This window comes from Buteo buteo, chromosome 13 (assembly GCF_964188355.1).
Source record: "Buteo buteo chromosome 13, bButBut1.hap1.1, whole genome shotgun sequence".
Classification (NCBI taxonomy): Eukaryota; Metazoa; Chordata; class Aves; order Accipitriformes; family Accipitridae; genus Buteo; species Buteo buteo.
The window spans coordinates 9,441,971-9,461,775 of record NC_134183.1 but is presented as its reverse complement, the minus strand read 5'-3'; the positions used below and the strand labels follow the sequence as shown (position 1 = coordinate 9,461,775).

General features: G+C 41.9%; 1 protein-coding gene across 2 annotated transcripts in view; it reads left to right on the top strand.

Moving 5' to 3' along the window:
* The window catches only part of MEGF11 (multiple EGF like domains 11), a 210,669-nt gene that overhangs the window by 173,548 nt on the left and 17,316 nt on the right, over window positions 1-19,805 (top strand). The window contains exons 15-19 of one of the 2 annotated variants that reach the window (XM_075044633.1): window positions 1,196-1,324; window positions 2,032-2,160; window positions 4,718-4,846; window positions 5,004-5,237; window positions 11,984-12,102. In XM_075044633.1, coding sequence (XP_074900734.1) covers window positions 1,196-1,324; window positions 2,032-2,160; window positions 4,718-4,846; window positions 5,004-5,237; window positions 11,984-12,102 — 740 coding nt within the window. The remainder of the gene's footprint in view (window positions 1-1,195; window positions 1,325-2,031; window positions 2,161-4,717; window positions 4,847-5,003; window positions 5,238-11,983; window positions 12,103-19,805) is intronic. The other variant, XM_075044634.1, reaches the window with a different exon arrangement.

The window sequence follows — 19,805 nt, the reverse complement described above, 5'->3', positions numbered from 1 at the left end:
AGAGATGTAGCTGCAAAGGAGTTAATTTTAGCCCCAACTCCAGAGCCAGTTCTGGAGACACTAACAGACCCTGCAGCTCTGGCTTGCAAAGGCATTGTAAAAGTATTTCTGGTTGCTCATAGCACGAATACTTTAGGCCAAATCCTGTTCAGCTTTACATTGTGTGAGTTCAGTGACCTTTTGTTTGATTTACGTCATGGCAGGTTTTTTCTGCTATTCATTCTGGCTTTAGAGATGTCTGTCATATGCCAGGAACTTGCATTTATCATCAGAATTGGAGCCAATGGCAGACATGGAAATAGGCACAGTTTCTGTACTTTCAGGTTTCCTGGGAACCATGCCTTATTAATTCATGTCTTTAATAGGAAGCAATGGGAAGTGCTTTTTAAAGCAAAAATATAGTTGTTATATTGAAGGGTTATCATCATTTTGGTTCTTTTAGTCTGGCACTAATAACTGTAACTTACTGCATTCATTTTTGGAGGGAGGCTTAAAATAACTTTTGAAAATGTATTAATATTGTACTTGTTGAAATATGTAATAGACCTGGAGATTTTAATTTAATATTAGCCCCATCAACAAAAGCAATCTGATTTTGTGGATGGGAATTCATACTGTAAGAAGTTTTCTTTACATTTTTACGTAATTTGAGTAGCAGTCTATGCTTCAAACGAATGTGGTAATTTTAGTAGTTGATTGCATAGCAAAAGTAAACCATGAATAGCTGTGCTTTATTATGCAAGAATTCCAGAATATCAAAAAGAAAATTAAATTACCTCCATATCGCAAAGCCCTGTCTAAATTGTCTTCAGAGATAATACGAGTAAGGCAGGGAGAGTGGCTGGAGCACTTAGACTAATATAGTGTTGAAGGTCGCTGTTTCAGACGTTCTCAGTGCATATACGCAGCAAAGACCTGATCCTGCCACCTGACCTACACGGGGAAGAAATCCCTTGTGCCAGGGACTGACAGCGTGGATGAGGTTGCAGGTTGGCACCTGGGTTTGCAAAGCAATCGTGGGCTTGGAAGGACCAGTCATTGTCAGGGAATCTCTGCAGCGATGCCAAGCTCTGCAATGCGAAGTTCTGCCTTTGCTGGTGTCTCAGAGGTTCTCCCTTTATTGTTGTTCCTCTGCAGCAGTAACACAGTATCATTGCTTTTTTTGTCAGCTGACAAATCTTTTTTATTTTCATAGCTTGTCCCACTGGTTTTTGGGGTCCTGATTGCTTTCATTCATGCAACTGCCACAATGGAGCAATGTGCAGCCCTTACGATGGAGAATGTAGATGTACTCATGGTTGGACGGGGCTCTACTGCACACAGCGTAAGCCTTTCAGAGACACTGTTGTGCCAGGGAATCTGTCAAAGTATGTGCTGCTACCTCGTGTCTCTTCCAAGTATTGCAGTCTTCCCTGTTAAACCACCGGCTTCTTACTTGTGATAACTTCACATCACCCGGAAGAAAAGAGACCTGAAGCTTTTCAAGGTTTTATGCCTTTGGCACTCGATAAAGGAGGGACCGATCATTTAGATTATTGATTTGTCATCAGAATTTGCACAGTCTATGTCCCTGCTTGTTAAAGCCCCAGTATATGTGTTCTGATTTAGGAAAATATTTGAGATTTCTCATCCTACTAGTGCCAAATTGTCAGCACTGTACGAAGGAGGAGATCAAATTCTGGTGAGCCTTTTAAGAAGGCTCTTCCACTTGCAAGTAAAGGATTGATCTCTGGCCTTTTAGAGAGTTTCTGTTTAGACATCTTCTTTTACTTCTTGAAAATGTAGTTTGTATAGATGGGTCAAGTTTTTGTTCTTCTGAAACACTTAAAAGGCAATTCTGTAAGACAGGAGAAACTCCAAGAAAATTGGCTGTCGTAGTATCTCTACATTTAGATGATCAAATAAATGTTATTAAATATACAGAGGCTGAAAATCCATAGATTTATAAGCCTACCTATTTTGTGCTGATAATGCATCTGAGTTTGTGTTTCAGCTTATTTCTTAGTCTTTCCTTATTCTGATTCCTGAAAGGTTGCCCAGCTGCTTTTTATGGAAAAAACTGTGCCAATGTTTGTCAGTGTCAGAACGGAGCGGACTGTGACCACATCACTGGCCAGTGCACGTGCAGGACTGGATTTACAGGCAAACAATGTGAGCAAAGTAAGTAGCAACATGACTTCCATTTTTCTGTTTCTCCAGGGGCGGGTGTATTTCAGAATTCTTTGCAGAAATAGGCTCTTAAATGAGGTGTTGATGTCAGCAAGAGAGTAACCCTAGGCACCTTATATAATCCATAGGGAGAAGAAGGCATCTCTGAAAAGCTGGACAGTCTGTTTAAGCATAAAGAAATGTAGTGAATCCTCTGTAATTACGCCTTTCCATTCCCAGTCTAAAGTTAGGTGAGATAAAAGCAAGTCACTGCACTCAGTGCTGACTCGATGTAGCCTTCCTGACCATCTTGTACCTAATTAATAGAAAAAAACCAAGCTGCTTCATGCCTTGCTAACATTGTTGAGAACAGCAGCATCAGGTTTCCCTGGGCATGAAAGAAGACAGAAGGGTTAAAAGAAAGAAGCCCTTTCTGCTCTCTGCCTTCCAAGGAGTATTGGGGCTTTCTTGCATAAGTTGTTACGCTATAGATGTGGGCCAAATAAAGATTCATCTTTACAATAAAAACAGATCAAGGAGAAAAAGGTTGCTTGCCATTTTTTGAAAGATCTGTGTTTAACTTGAGTAGTGAACAAGTATTTAACAATGAACTTCAATTACCTTGCAAGGGTACTGGCATATCTTACTGTAATTGTTGTTGATGTCTTGCTGGCATATTTAGCATGTCGCGCCGAATGGCTTCTTTTAAGAACAAAGAATTAGGGTGGTGGAAACGGTATGTGCTGTAGTTGAGTAATTAGTTGTTTGTCCAGTATAGTAAATCAAAAGAAAATTCTCACACACTTACTTGGATTCTAAATGCAGGGTGAAATCTGTCTCACCTTACCAAGGCATTAATTCCACAGGGTTTCATTCCCTGTTTTGGCAGTAAGGTAATACAGTAACATTCCTGCTAGATTTGCAAGTGAAAGCTTCTTAACTGTAGCTTACTACATGGATCTTTATGAAAGTATTTGTACATATAATTAAATTCATGAACATCTTTTCTTTTTGCACATACTTGCATTCAGCAAAGCATGTATCTCAGGACCAAATTTGCATGCTCATGGGGATTACATATGGCACCACTGTAACTCTGTAAGTGGCCAACTTACTGTGAATTTGTGTAGACCCTTACTGCAGCCATAAAAAAAAATAGGAAGCTAAAAAGTTCCATAGCAGAACTGCATCATAGCAGACTTTATACAAGAAGCTACATTTATAATTTGACCTCTGTACAAAGCCTGAGGCTTTCTTTTCTATCCAAACTACGAATGTATTTATTTGTTTTTCTACTACTTAATCTAAATGTATCTCTTCATTAAAACTCCTTCCTTCTCAAAATCCTGCTGAATGGGCAGTCACACTGCATTGCAGATGAAATGCCTAAATGCAGACATTGTTTCTGTGGTGCAGGCCAAAAATTTAGGCCTTACTAATTTTAAATAGGCTACAGGTTAATAGCAGAATGAGCATTAATTGTAATAATTTTATTTTTCCGTGTTTGGGAACCTGCAGATGAAAGAAAGAGATACAAATTTAATACACACTGCAAATCATTATACAGATACTAGCTACTGTTCATTACTTAATGTTAAATTTTGGCTACTAAAAGTTACTTAGAGGCTGACATTGGGAAGGTATCGTCATGCTATGCAAAACATTTGCAGTAACACACAAGAAATCACATCTTAAAACAAACAATATGTATTCTAAAGAATCACAGCAAGTGTGCATGCATTCAAAAATGTGGCTTCTCCACAGAAATAAGTAGGATGTGACAGAAGTTGTTTCTTTCAATTTATTATTGAATAGTGCCTTAAGAAGTATAGCAAGCTGCCTACAGATTTATTGTAATAGCCCATCATGGTAATTGTATGAATAAATTTCTCAGCTGGACATTCAATCATTTTGTCTTTGATAGAAATACAAGGACAGGATAAATTCCTCCTATATTAGGAATCCTAGTACAGAAGCAGAGCTAATCAAACCATTCAGATGTTCAATTCTATAATTCCACCTACAATGTTATATTCGTCTTCTAACACTGGTAGGGATAAGTATGAAAGCATGCAGGATTTGTTTGGTGAAAGTCTATTGTGTTCATATAAAGGTACATTAAAACTTTTCTTTGCAACTACCCCCATGAAAAAGAAATATGCAGTGTTGGTGGAGAATGCTATGCTCTTTCAAGATGCTGTCTACAGCTTCTGAGCTCTTGCCCTGTTAAATTCTGTACCCTTGTAATATATATCAAGCCTTCTAAAGTCTCTGTACATATTATTGATTTCATCCTTTTGAAGTCTTGTATGACTTTTCCAGAAAGTTACAGCTTAATAATACCCCAAATTGTACATGAAATACATTTATCTCCTGCTTTAAAATAATAATAATAATAATAATAATAATAATAATAATAATAATAATAATAATAATAATCTAACACTAGAGTGTTATCCTAGAGATACTGAAACCAGGGAGACTTTTCTACTGAATTATCCACGGCAAGCATTTTACCCATTCCTGAAAAAAGCAGAATTCTTTCCAATCTTTTTCTTTGGCTTCCTAGAGTGCTCACCAGGAACGTTTGGTTATGGTTGCAAACAACTATGTGAATGCATGAATAATGCTACATGTGACCATGTCACAGGTACTTGCTACTGCAGTCCAGGCTTCAAAGGAATCCGATGTGATCAAGGTACAGTGAAATTCTATCTGTAAAATATCTCTCTCTTTCTCTCTCTCTCTCTTTCTCTCCCTCCCCCTCCAATGATGTACTTGCTTTAAAAAAAATAGTATTTCAAAAATGAAATGCACAATTCAATTTACAGTGTGTTATGAATTACTTTTAACAGCGGCTCTTATGATGGAAGAATTAAACCCCTATACTAAAATTAGCCCTGCTCTTGGATCAGAGAGGCACTCAGTGGGAGCAATCATTGGAATTATTATTCTCCTTCTAATTATTATGGTCTTGCTGGCACTGTTTGTGTGGTATCGACGGAAACAGAAGGAGAAGGGCCATGACATGCCAAGTGTATCTTATACTCCAGCCATGAGGATGACTAATACAGATTACTCACTTTCTGGTAAGGGTCTTTTTATGTTAATCAAATATAGACTCATATTCCTGTATGTTGGGGAAATACGAGCTTCTGTGATGTATAACATGCGTTATTGAGCCTCAAAAATAATGACACTTCTGTTCTTCCCCTGAACACCATGATCTTTTAATACTTAACAGGGACAGGAAAGCAAATATAACTTAAAACTGATTTAAGCTGCTTTATATATGAAAGTTTACTTAACACAATACAGGATATACCTAGGCAAGAAATATGCTGCATGGAATACATCAACTCCATTTTTTTAAATCGGCTGCATTCCTATTGCAGTGCAGAGAAGTTTTCCCTTTGTGAAACCTTCAAAAGACAACTTTTTTCACTTGAGGAATGGGATTGACCGGGTCAATCATAAGGTTTTATTTTTGTCTATGTTGCAGTTTGTGATTTGAGGCATCCTATTCATTGCCACTTCCTTCCGTGTGCAGACCAGTCCTCGTCATCCAAGACAGCTGGTGTGAATTTTCTTCACAGGAGCTGATAAAAGCAGGAGAGATGAAGAGGAAGAGGAAGGCTCTTTAAGATTAAAAAAAAAAAAAATCACATTTCTTGCTTCTTTCTATCTTCTGCTACTGCTATGGAGGACAGCTTTTCTTGGCAGACTGGCTAAACTTTGAAGGGTGTGATCTCCTTTTTAATGCCGTCATTCTTCTTCATTCCTCTATGGCCAGTATCAGATAGGATGCCAGACAGGACATGGCTTTACTTCCTTCTTGTTTCCTCCAATCTGTCTCTAGTGGGAATCTCCTCGAGGTTTGCTGCCCTGTGACTGCACTTCACTTCTTCACTTCCCTTTAAATGGCTGAAACTGTAAGTCCAAGTAATACAAGCTCCTGAAACAGGCAGAGGTTGGCATAGCAGTTCTGCTTTCCCAGTCCTGCATTGCCTTTTTCTTTTTGCTTTCTAGTCTAAATGCATGAGGCTCAGCCACTTGTTTCTGACTCTGACTTGGCTTCTGTGTTGTCTCGGGGTGGAATAGCTGGAAGCTTCATTCTGGACTTCCCTGCCCAGGATGCACCTGGAAGGAGCCTCTCCCACCAAGCCAACGATATTACTCCCTGGCTACAGCTGGAACCTCATCAAGGAGTTTCTCTCATGGTACCATGACTTCAGTCCTCATATCAGGGACATGATTTCCTGTGATGACATATTACACATCAGGGGCTGTCTGCTGAACACCATTGACTAAACTCATATTTAAACCACTCAGGCCTATACTAGAGCATTCCTTCTGATAGCTACAAGGTGGGGAAAATAATCAGCCTTGGACCTCCTCCCATTCCCTCTTATTTTTGAATTTTAGCTTTGCAGGCTCTTGCTTAAGCTGCCCATTTGGGTAAGAAATGTATGAAAGTGTTGCCAGAGAGGGCTCATCTGATCCTTGGCTAGTTGCCAGCATAATTTGGCCTGAAATTTGTCATTTCAACATCATTTGAAGAGCCAGACCATGAACATGCAAAAGACAACTGTGGCACATCTTAGCAGCAGCGAGGCTCCGAGTTCCGAGAGAGCAGATCAAAGCCACTGGCATGGAAAAATGTTATGAACTTTTCAGCGATCCATTTCTTTCATATTGGCACTTAATCCATTTATTTACAAAGCCTGCTTCACCTCATTTATTTCTGTGCTTTTCTAGTTAATGTATGTGTAACCCAGCATGCTTAAAAGGCACAACTTAGAAACCTCAAAATAAGGAGAGGAATATTGCTGAGGTTGGGAGTTCCTGACTGGAGTAATTGAGCGTCTCCTTTCAGACAAGGGAACAAAAATCCGTCAGTTGTTTTTTCTCCATATTTTACCATGAATGGAGACTTCCCAATTAACCTGATGGTATCCCAGTCTGATACTCTGCAAGAAGTCTGAAAAAAGGCTAATGCTGAGAAAGGATACTTTCATCCTTCAAAGTTAACATAGACAGATGACTTTCCTCCTCAGCCACAGAGAAAAAGTTTGAAGACATTGGTAGCGCTGGACTGTCTTTGCAGGTTATGTCTTTGTAGGCATTGCATCTCCCTATACAACCTTCTTCACATTCCTTTCAGGTGCAGCCACCTATCCCAGAGCTCCTGATGCCACGTGATACTTAAGTACTTGAGGAAAAGAAGTATTTTGGGGATGGCTGAATTCCTGGATACATCATAAATATCTGAGGGAATCAGCTGCATTGAACCTGGATCTCTTCTGGTCCTGGGGCAATGACAGTAAATTTAATTCTTGCCCTTGTGGCATTGCTGCTCTGTGCCAGCTCAGTTTGTAAAAAACCTGAAGTACCAGGTCCTTGCAATGCCAAACAGCACCAGGTCAGTGGTGTTGTATGGGCTTCTCTAGAAAGAAATTGGATAACGTTTCCTTCCTGTTAATCTCAGTGAGTGATGGGAGTGCAGAGACTGGGCCTTTTCTATCTTCTTTCTTTCTTCTTTCTTCTTTCTTTCTTTGCGCAGTCCTTGTAGCAATATAAATTTTATCACTCAGGAAGCTGCATCTGAGTGGGGTCCGTTGTCTCTTTCTGGAGGTCACAAGAACAGTTTTCTTCCCGCCTCCCACTTGAAAAACTTTGCTATCTGAGCTTGCAGAGAAAGACTAATGAGTTAGAAATCACACTGCTTCATCTTCATCTCATTATAAATTGTCTGCAGGTATCAGCATTGTTTCAAGTTTTGGTCTTTGTTTTAGAAGGGCATTTACAAATTCTAGACAAAGGCTTCTGAAAGCTCCCTGCCAAATTCTGACTGTCCTCCAGTACATGGTCCCACTGAAACTTTCTACCCATCAGTAACCTTCCCAGCTTTGGCCTTATCAATGCTGTTTTCAGCCTTCCACTTCCATCAAGCAGAAAGACAGCAAAAGGTGCTGACATGCATCTTCCCCAGCAGAAAATGGGGAGAGGGATACTAAGATAAGATCACAGATAAGAAATAGAGACTCATAGCATGGCTGGATGGCAAGAACAACCTGTGTGTATATGAGCGCATGTGTGCATTTGTGTATTGCAGAGGATGCTGAAGGACAGTAGCAGTATTACATACAGGTAACAGGGATTTCAACCTTCACCTGGAGTTTTGTATGTAGATTAAGGGCAGAATACTATGCAGACGTACTTGTCCAATGAATTTAATCCCATGTAAACCCATGGACTTCGGCAAGAATTCCACCTGAACAATGACTGCACTATCCAGACCTATATGGGTGGTGACATTATGGCTAACTCGAATCGCCACTGTTGTTATTTTGCTGGTTTGCTCTTGTTAGGGTAGTGGTGGTGGTGTTTCTGAATAGAGCCACATATGCAGATCCCTAGCTCCTGGAGGCAGTAATTTCTTCCAGCACATTAATTTATTTCTGGAGGATGTTTTTGGTCTTTATGTCTTCAGCTCTTCTGATGCTGATAATCCGTGCACATGTGTGAGAGAGATTATAAGGAAAGGGAACCCCCTGGGCAGCCCTTAGACTCTTTTGCATTTGTGGATGAAGGATGTGGCAGCAAAACACACACTCTGCCCAGCAGCCAGTGGGAAAGAAAACCACCCATGCTGGGAGAATTTAACCACAGCACATGGATCCGAGAGCAGACTTTCCCAAATAAGCCTGAAATCGAAATGGTGCTCCCCAGCATGAGAATGGTACATGGCATCCAACAACAGATATTAAAGTGCAGGTTGTTTAGTTCAAGGAGATGGGGACAGAAGGGAAAATTATGCAGTAGTGCTGGAGAACAACAGAGATTTCTTTTCAGGACTTTCACAAAGACTTGTTTATGGGCTGAATTGATGTTTGAGGTCTTGTCAAGGTCTTAACAAACTTTCTGATATGGATGAAACTTATGCTGAGAGCCAAAACCTAAGCAAAGCTCGATACAAATAGACCATCATGGGTCCTGCAGCCTAGACAAGACATTTACAGAAATGATTTGCAGGTGATGTGTAGTAGGAGGTGGCAGAGTGAACCCTCCTGCTTGGAGTCTTCAGCCACCCCAGTGACACTCCGTATGGGTGGAGAAGATCCACACAAAAAGAAGAAAAACATTTCCATTTTGCATCTTGAGGTAGCTGGGTTTGTATTTACTGCAGAGTGCTTGCTTACTCCCTTTTTTCACTGTTGGCCTTGTGCCCAGTTTCCACACTACGCTGTCCTGCTGCCGCTGCAGGATGGGGACAAATGCTCTTTGTGTCACCCCACAGTGCTGGCTTGGAGCAGAAGCTCAGTCTTTCAAGTGACAGAGCATTCTGGCCTTCATCCAGACCTCAGGGGTCTTCCACGGGAGCACAGCCTCAGGCTTGATGGTCTCACAGCAGGAGTCTGCCATCATGGATCCCTTCACAGGACTGATCTCCCCATGTTAACGTTAACATAACCTTTGGGGGTTTTTTGTTTTGTTTTAATTTAAATCATTCCCTTTCTTTTAGGCATTTAAGTCTTTGCTTACTGTTCAGAGCAGAATAAAATTCTCATCTTTGAGAAGAGAGGCGAGTTTGTGCATTGGGTTTTTTTTGTTTTGGTTTTGGTTTTGTTTTTTTTAACTGGGATAGCATTAGATTTGAATTTGATGTATTTCCAGCCAGCAGTTATAAGAGCTTCATGAATAAATGTGTAGAAAATGGACTGTGCTATCAAGGTAAATCAGCCTGGGTGGATACTTAAGTATCGACCAAATGGAACTGTGTAGAAGGAGTAATTCCGAGTATATGGTGCTGCATGCAATGAAGGAAGAAAAGATTTTTGGTGGTGCAGACTTGTATATGAGCTCAGGTTCATTAATTCAGCACTGTGCTAAGTAGCAGGGCAGTCTGGTAGGCTTCTGTTTCAGCTCATTTCAGGTGCACGAAACAAGCTGCAGCCAGATAAGCTGGGTGTGAACTTGTAATGTGTCAGCTGGCTCATGGTAACTGTTGGTATGTGCCCTCTTATCTTGCAGCAAAGGCAGCGGACCCTGCCTCTTTTCCTTTGACCTGGTCCTTCTTGCCTGCAGCTGAGTGAGGGCACGACTGATAAGGGAAGGGAGAAGGGAGAGCTGAGAGCTGGTGTAACTCAGCCGTCAGCACTCACCTAAAAAGCAGAAGGACATGGATTCAAGTGTCTGTATTTAACTGGGACCGCAGGTTGTAAGAAAGGTGGATGAGCTCGGCTCCCCAGTGAGCCGCCAATCCCTCATTAGCAGGTTCAAGGCTATATGTAAGCAGCTGTGTTTGTGATGGGCATACACTGATCGTGATGTTTGGGTTCCAGCCCCAGTTCTCATTTGCAGACCCCAAGAGATATCTGTTTCTTATTAATTCTATTGCAAATATCACAGAGTTATAGTTAGGGCACATGGCAAAGTCCTGGCAGCCTGGCTGCTGTGCTGAGCAGTGGCTAGCTGAAAGAAGTTAGTTCTGGAATCACGTCCTGATCTGAGATACTTTGTTAGCAACAACCTCAGAAAATAGCTAGAAATAAAAGGCTCTGCAATTACTACAAAATAGAATTGACCTCAAAAATTGCTCTGCATGTTTCAGCAGAAAATAAGTGCTCGGTCAGATATGTATGTGCATGTGCAGTTTCCTCTCTCCGCTGTGTGCCACAGCACTTACATAATAGACACCCTGCAGATAAACCCACTTATTTGAAACAGGATATTTTGCAGTAAATTATGCTAAATCTAGATCTCCACAAGATGTCAGCAAAGCAAAGTTCATGTTCACAGGAATGCAAACACAGAGGGCAAGGAGAGACAGCCAGTGGTGACTGGGTACCCCCCTCCTGCAGACAGTGCCAGCCAGGTCCCTGTCCTTCCTCACCCATCTGCTGCCAACCTTCATTAAAGATCTCTGGTGATGGGGACAAGCAGCCACCCCAGCACTTCGTTACCCTTTCCATGTGAAGGTGTTTCTTATAACTAACCTTTCTGCCTCAAATTCAAGCCCATGGTTTATTAAAACCCATTCATTTACTTCTTACAGGGCTTGACTGTTTAAATGATGCTGCTTCTGTTTAAATTTTTCATCCTTTCTTCTGATCGTACTTTGAAATATCTATCAATTTCTTATTAAGCTGGAACCAGGTTGGGTTTGATGTTTTCATTAGAAATACCAGTATAAATATGTTGCCTTTCTTGGTAAATTACTTTGTTTGCTAAATGTGTTCATAAGTTAAAGTGAGGAAATAGTTAAGATGTCTCTAAGCATAACAATGTAACTGCCCAAGTTTGCCTTTCAGTGCTGCAGCTTTCTTTTTTACTAAGTCTTTGCACAAAAAGCTATGTAAAATGTTTTGGACTCCTTGGTACAGTTATAGCACCTTGATTTCTAACATTAACTATCTTTTTTGCAACAAAAATGTTTTAATTAATTTTTTCATAACTACAAGGGTTATTCTCATCAGTAGCTCTTACATGTGTTTAAACTAAGGAAGAAACTGTTGCAGACCACACATTTCCTGCGTTTTGCATTTCTTCCCTTACCTGCAAAGCAACTGGACTGTCAGGAATTACTTTTTTAAGATCTTCAAAAAGATAACACTGTATTAATTAAATATTTTGCTTTTTTGTCTTATATTTAATGCTAATAGTCAAGAGCTTCACACCATGATAATACAGGATAGATTTCATCTGCAAATGTTTTATAACACCCAGTACTCTAACAAAGTTTTCTAAACTAGATCATCTCTAGCATGCTTTTGGTTTCTTAAGAATTGTTATGGCTTCCAAAGTATTTTGTGATGACTTGTTTTCTTCCCAGATATATCTCAAGGTAGCGGCAGTGTACATTGTTTTTCCAATCCAAGCTACCACACTCTCTCATGTGGTGTGACTTCACGCTTCTTTACCAGTAATCTGGATGGAAACAGCTCCAGTAAGGTAGATATTATCCCACCCCACTGTGGCAATGTTCTTATCAGTTCAAGGAAATCAACCAAAGCAATGCCTGTTGGATCCTGTTGTCTGCCAGCATTATTTAAAACTCCAGTGTAGCAGTTCCTCACATCGTAGCGCTAACAGACACAAAAAGGTCTGCTTTCCCCTATGTATATCTTCATAATCTCTATGCATGGGAACTGGAATTTCAGCACATGCCTGTTTGGGTCAATAAGGCTTGGTGTCTTAGCAACTATAAGGTATACTTGCTTCTCAGAAAAGATAAATAACTAGATAATTGTAATTATCCATTAATATAACAAAAGTAAACTAATGAAGCATTAAGTCAGTAATCTAACTTTGCTATATCATTGTTTCCCAGATCAGTAGACACACAAATATCCTGCTCACACAGACAAGAGGATAGATGCAAGACAGTATCTAGGGTGCTTCTGAGCCCTGTTCTTGTTCAGGAGCATTCTGAAACCTCTGCTGTTACTTATGGCTCTCCAGCAGAGCTATTCAGACTGTATTGCTCGAACATCCAGGAGTACCTTACTTATCACTTGTTGCTATCGATTCCCTAGGACTACTCATGAACAACACTAATACTCAATTCACCACTTCAGCAATAGATTCAGATATGGTAAATCATAAGACAGCTCTTCCTTTAGAGCCTTAATAAGCCAAGGTGGGGCAAAGGGTAGGGAGCAGAGGAAAAAGGGAATGCAATTGATTTTATCAAGGTTGTCAGCTTTAAAAATGATGGTACTTGCAGGCTGTGTCACCTTAATCCAAATGTAACTCTGCTAATTGGAAAGCCATGAGAACAGATTAATGCAAAAAAAGACACTATTGTACGAGACAGGGTACATAAAAATATTTCTATGTGTGCTCCTCTAAGTAATTTCTTGGTTATTAAAAGAAAATCTCATTAAAATGTAATAAAAAGGCTGGCTCCAGAGATTTCTAGAGGAAAGTTTGGACAGATGTGTAAATATGTTTTCTGAGGTAGATGGTCCCCTTGCATCATGCATTTTTGCTCCCCAAACTGAAAATGCAAACGCTCATAATGTCATATTTAGGATCAACACCATGAGTGTGGGTCTGGACCACTAATCCTGTTGCAGTCATTTAAATGAATTCAGAAGAGGTCAAAGCAAACACCTACCCTGGTTTCCCAGCCTGCAGTGCCATCTTGTCACAGAACTATTCAAATATTTAGCTGCTGAAAATGTTTAAAACCCAAGTGATGCATTTGGACTAGCCTGGAAGGTGCTCACACTGCTGTAGTACTGGCTATCAGTAGTCGGTCAGCAGATTGTCCTGATATTCAAAAAGGAAAAAACAATGGATCTGGTATTTTCAGGGCACTTATCAAAATATACTGCCTGATATTTCCTTTAGATCTCCCACCATCTTACTTATTTATGAGAATGCTTTGCAGTGCTGAATAGCTGAGGATGGCCAAAAATACGCTGCTTCTGTCTATGCAGTTCTCCAGCCAAGTAAGACAAAAGAGCATATAAAGCCCCTAATGGCTGCCTTAACGAGTTTCATTTCCAAATCAGTTTGTCTGGTGCCATTCCCACTTTCTGCAGGGAGATGTGCACAAGTTGTATTTGGAGGATTCACTTCTTTATAGAGCCAGCTGGGGTCACAAAGGAACCAGCACAGATGCAGAATGAAAAAAATGGCAAAGGAATCTCTGAACTGCTGAGCCAGAGTCCTGGATGTATTATCCTCACTGTGCTCAAAGGAGATCATACCTTGAGGCAATGGACTGGAGCCATTCCTCTATCACTTCTTTCAGAGAGACACTTTGGGCAAAGGTACAAAGGACAGGGCGACGGGGAGATGCAGCCCTGCTCCAGTTTAAGAAGGCTTTCTCTCTCATGTGCTCCCCCTGCCCTTCTTGTCCTCTTCTCTCTTTCTGTGTCTTATTTTGCCTTTTCTCTCCTCTTCCCTTGGTGTCTGCTCCACTCCGTTATCTTTTCTGGTTTTTCTCATATCCATTTTCCTGTTGTCTTTTCTCGCTCAACTGTACACATACTATTTCTATTTTCCTTCCTCCTGTTTGTGCTTTCCTCTCCCAGCCCTGTACAGCTCAGCAAGGGTCAGCCTGGCTGCAGAACACCGAACACAGCTGTCCTACACTGTTGGCTGCATTTACTGACCCTGCTGTTCACAGTGTACACAGTGGGTACTACACTAGGGAAACAAGGTGGACGAGGGTGGCTGATAGCAGAAGCTAAAAGGTCCAGCATTGCACTGATGACCTCAGTTTGCGAGGCAGGTCTGTCTTCATAGGAAGGGAGCGGTGCCAAGACTTCCAGCCTCTCTTCTAGGACCAGGAGGAAGGTATCTCAGCTCCTTGTTTCCCCTTTGCCAAACAGACCTTTGGCCACTGCTCAGGACCCTACATGTCCTGAAGGTAGAAGCTTAGAAGTTGCTGAGTTGTGGTGAATGGAGTTAACTCCAGTTGGCGGCCGGTCACAAGTGGTGTTCCCCAAGGCTCTGTATTGGGGCCAGTTCTGTTTAATATCTTTATCAATGGTCTGGATGAGGGGATCGAGTGCACCCTCAGCAAGTCTGCAGGCAACACCAAGTTGGGCAGGAGTGTTGATCTGCTTGAGGGTAGGAAGGCTCTACAGAGGGATCAGGACAGGTTGGATCAATGGGCCAAGGCCATTTGTATGAGGTTCAACAAGGTTAAATGCCGGGTCCTGCACTTGGGTCACAACAACCCCACGCAACACTACAGGCTTGGGGAAGAGTGGTGGAAAGCTGCCTGGTGGAAAAGGACTTGGGGGTGTTGGTCGACAATCAGCTGAATATGAGCCAGCAGTGTGCCCATGTGGCCAAGAAGGCCAACGGCATCCTGGCCTGTACCAGAAACAGTGTGGCCAGCAGGACTAGGGAAGGGATCGTCCCCCTGTACTCAGCACTGGCGAGGCCGCATCTCGAATACTGTGTTCAGTTTTGGACCTCTCACTACGAGACAGACATTGAGGTGTTGGAGCGTGTCCAGAGAAGAGCAGTGAAGCTGATGAAGGGTCTAGAGAGCAAGTGCTACAAGGAGTGGCTGAGGGAACTGGGGTTGTTTAGCCTGGAGAAAAGAAGGCTGACGGGAGGCCTTATTGCTCTCTACCTGAAAGGAGGTTGTAGCCAGGTGGGGGTCAGTCTCTTCTCTGGAGTAACAAGCAATAGGACAAGAGGAAATGGCCTCAAGTTGCACCAGGGGAGGTTTAGATTGGATATGAGGAAAAATTTCTTCACCAAAAGGGTTGTCAAGCATTGGAACAGGCTGCCCAGGGAAGCGGTTGAGTCACGAATCCCTGGGGGTATTTAAAAAATGTGTGGATGTAGCACTTAGGGATATGGTTTAGTGGTGGACTTGGCAGTGCTAGGTTAATGGTTTGACTCGATGACCTTAAAGGTCTTTTCCAACCTAAACGATTCTATGAATCTATGGCAAGTACAAGTGGAGGCATTTCAATCCTCCTGGTGTATACAGGACTGGTTAGTTGTGCTAGTGGAGTGCTCAGACTGGAACACATGCAGGCAAAAGCAAGTGGGAGGATAAGGGGGAGCATACGAGAAAAGACTAAAAGAAGGCTTGGCTTCTTCTATCTAGCAAAATGAATGCTGAGAGGGAGTATGATTGCCATCTATAAATACGACGAGGTAAACACTAGGAGGGAGAAGAGCTATTTAAGTTAGATGACAGAGCTGGCACAAGAACAAATGAGGATGAACTGGCCATGAATGCATCGAAGCTGGAAATTAGATTTCTAACATCAGATCAGTGAGATTTTGGAATAGCTTCCCAGTAAGACTAATGGGACAAAGAAATCTGATTACTGTTAAAATGGAGCTTGATCAGCTATCTAAGTGATTATGTGCCTGAGTGTTTGCAGTAAAAGGTGGCTGGATGCGGGACTCAGTGATCAAAGCCCTTCCAGTCCTGTGTCCCTAAAACCTGCTCCAGCTGCCAGCAGGAGTTTGTAGGGCTGAGCTTTGTCTCTATGCAAGGTCCAGGAGAATGGCTCTGCATCTCTGGGGTTAAGGAGGAGGCAGAGCTTCCTGCATCTCAGTGCAAGTTTTTAACTACCAGCACCTTGCTGCAAGTAAAAGCTCTTGCCATGTGAGCGAACTTACAAAGTCAGCTTGGGTGAAATGCTGGCCCCATTGAAATCAATAGATATTTTACTGTCAGTTTAAGGCAAGCCAAAATTTGACCGTTGCTTATTAGCTCCTACAAGTAGGTTTGGCCTTTATTCTTATGACATGTGCAGCAGGAAATAACAACAATGCTGCAAGTTACCAAGAAGTATCATACATTAACTCAAGTGAAATTGTGCTGCAGAACTACTGCACCAAAATTTTCCAAAGCAGATAGAGATACACACTTACCTCCATACCCATGTCTTCACATCAGAGCTCTCATTGCTTGAGTTAAAGACCAGATTTGCAGATGCTGAGGACCCATTTTGCTCAGAGGGCGTTCAGTGGCACCATTCACAGAACCACTCAGTGCTTCAATGCCAGCTCTGTATTTTGAGTTTTTGAATTGTGCATGAATGTAGGAATATAGCTCGCTTTCACAAAAAGCTGCAAAAGTTTGTGAAGAATACTCTGTATAAAGCATGAGGCTGCTGTACTGGTGTGTCACAAGCAAATGGAGGATTCCCACCTTGCACTTTTCCAGAATGCTTAATTCTACCCTCGCTCCCTACCAAAGGAGAACAGCGTTGCAGCTAGAGTCCAGGTGTTTCTGGTTTCTACAGACATCATAAAAATAAATTGCTATTAGATGTCCTGAATTTTTAAAGCCAGCAGATTCACATCTATTAAAGGAAGTTCTAAATTCTACCAAAGACTTCACATAAAATTAGAAACTGCAAAACAGAGGTCACTGGAAATGGTCTGACTAGATGTCACCCAGCTAACAAAAAGGAATACAACCACAGAAAGCATCATTAAAGTACCTTTGACTAAAACTCGCCCAAGAAAAAGGAGGACTGCAAATACAGAATCGCTGCAGGATGGCCATCTAAAACTGAGAAACACAGGCTTGGACCATGGAAACCTGAAGTCATTAGTCAGGGAAGTTAATGGCAAAACTCTTAACAGTTGGTCTCCTGGAGGATAAAGGTATGATGAAGTTCCTGCCAGCGCTTCTTTGCCTAATCACCATGGACTTATTTAAAAACCTGAGCATTGACAAATGGCATGTTGGTGATCAGCTTGTCATGGTGATCTGTCCAACTATTTCAGATGAGCAGATAGTGACTTTGCTTTACTCATGCTAGTATCTCATTGATCTTAAAGGAAAAGTTGCCAGATATGGGGGATTTTTAAGCAAATTGCTTAAATTACAAGCTAGGATTTTTAGTGGATAAATTTACTGAATGAATTATTTTTTACTCCAGAAAAGCAATTTTGCTTCACACTAAAAATTGAAGTATCTTCTATCTTAAAAAAAAAAGTTAACAAATTATAGTGTGTTAAGAAATGATAGTGGCACAAAGAGACGGCTATAATCACATTTCTTTGTAATTACTGCATTCTGAAAAACTTAGAAATGTCCCCAAATCATTTCATTAAAAAACCCCAATTTTAGCGCATAGCTCTTCATGCCAAATTTTGGGTTTGTGAGCTGATTTATAAATCCTGCAAAAACACAGCTTTTAATAGAAACCCCAAGACTTTAATAAATGTGATTTAATTGGTGCAGCTGGATTGAAAATCAGCATTCATGTTATTTCTGCAAGTTTTGAAATGAAGAAAAAAGCCGTGGGCTCCGCTGATGAAAGCTGACAGTGCTGTTAGTGGGTCTGCGCTGATTTACACAGGCTGAGCATAGGGCCAGGAGTCGGCTTCCTTCCTCTGTGACTACATTACAAACCGATCTGCTTTTCATCGCCTTGCTGTTGGTTGTTTGCTCTGACTGCCCCATCTGTCCATACTGTGTATCTGCTGTCAGTGTTTATGTTCCCAGTTTTGGGGGAGTACAAGGAACTGCTGAATGATAAAGAAATGACTCCTGTGTTGTCAACTGGGAGATGCCAGATGCACAGCCCATGCCAGGAGCAAGGATGTGCACTCACAGCCACTGCTCTTGGGCAATGATTGCTCTAGAAATATTGCAGACAACAAGCTTTATCAACTTTCTCTCTGCTCTGGGCATATCCTTGAGGAGAGTGGCTGGTGCAAAGGTGCCTAATGAGCTGATGACACATGTTACCTTAGTGGGAATATATAGAGACAGAAAATGAGAAGGAACAGGACGAGGCACTAGATATAGCTACCACTGCACTGCTGGTGCTGTCTGATGTGAGATTCATGGACTGTAGGGCCACAAGGGACCATTGTGATCATCTGGCTTCACTTCCCGCACAGCGCAGGGCACAGAACTGCCCTGAATTAATGATTCTTTCAAGGTCAGTGCTGGTGGCTCAGCAGCAGGGTCTCTTTCAACCAGAGCCTGGCTTTAAGATGGATTTGAAATGGGCTCCTTTCAGTGTGCTGGCATTAAGCTATCTTTGTGTGTGTACCTGTGTGTATACCTTCATATATATATATATATGTATTTATATACGCACACGTCTCTGTGTGTGTATGGTCAGTGTATTTGTGCTATTGTGTGTCCTGAATCTTTCTTGCAGGCTGGAGTTCAGCCCATCTGGAGCACAATTACATGCTTTGCAAATGATGAAACCTATTTGTGTAAAAGCTTCAGCTGAATAGCTCTAAAATACTGGGCAGTTGCTTGTAGAGAGACCCAACATCTTGTGTGTGCATGTGTGTGTGCGCGCACAGCCTTTTCTATCTGTGCTGTCTCCTGTGTCTCTGTGCAGTGCTCACACCATGGTTTCCCCTGCGTCTGATTAAGCCAGGGCAGATTACATTTGGTGTAAAAACTCATCAGACCACTTTCTGCATCCTGAATCAATGGAATTCAATCAGCAGGATTCAGTCAATGAGGGCAAGGTTTTGCCTCTGGTTGTTACAAATCTTCACCCAAATGAAACCTAGTTTCTGCGATCAGATAAAAGCTTCTAAATGTCAATGTGCAGTTTGTAATATATAGTGTAGTTGTCCTAAATGTGGTGCTCCTGGTAGAGAGGAGTATTTGCAGATGCTTTCCCTAGAGATAAGGGAGAGGCTGCAGAGCTCTGCAGCTTTGTCTTCAGTGACCGAGCTTTGGGGAAGCTTGCAGAAGAACATCTGCCTGGCTGGGAGGATCGTGCTGGTCCCCATTGCCCTATTTATAGAGAAACTTTTGCCAGAGGAGATTTCCTGACCCTAAGCCCTCCCCAGTGTGGTCACTACCTAAACCAAGGGGCAGAGGAGCTGCATGACTGCGCAGCCTCATGCCCTCCTCTCCTCTCTCGGTCCAGCATTTCTCCTTCATGCTGTATTTCTCCACCTCCCATGACATGGTTGTTCCTTGCAGGTCGTGGTGTGCTTCTTGCGGCAGACTCAACTGGCTAAACCACTTTGCTCGGTGACTGCCCTGCCCCTGAGATTGTGTCCATGTTACATGGCACAGAGCAGCATCCCTGACTGCTACATGGGACGGCCCTTTTATCCCTCCCCATCTGGCTGTGTTTCCTTTAAGGAAATCTGTCCAAAACAGGGTTTGGGCCATCGTGTCTCTTTGCACAGCACCCTGCACAGTGCACCTCACCCTTCACTGG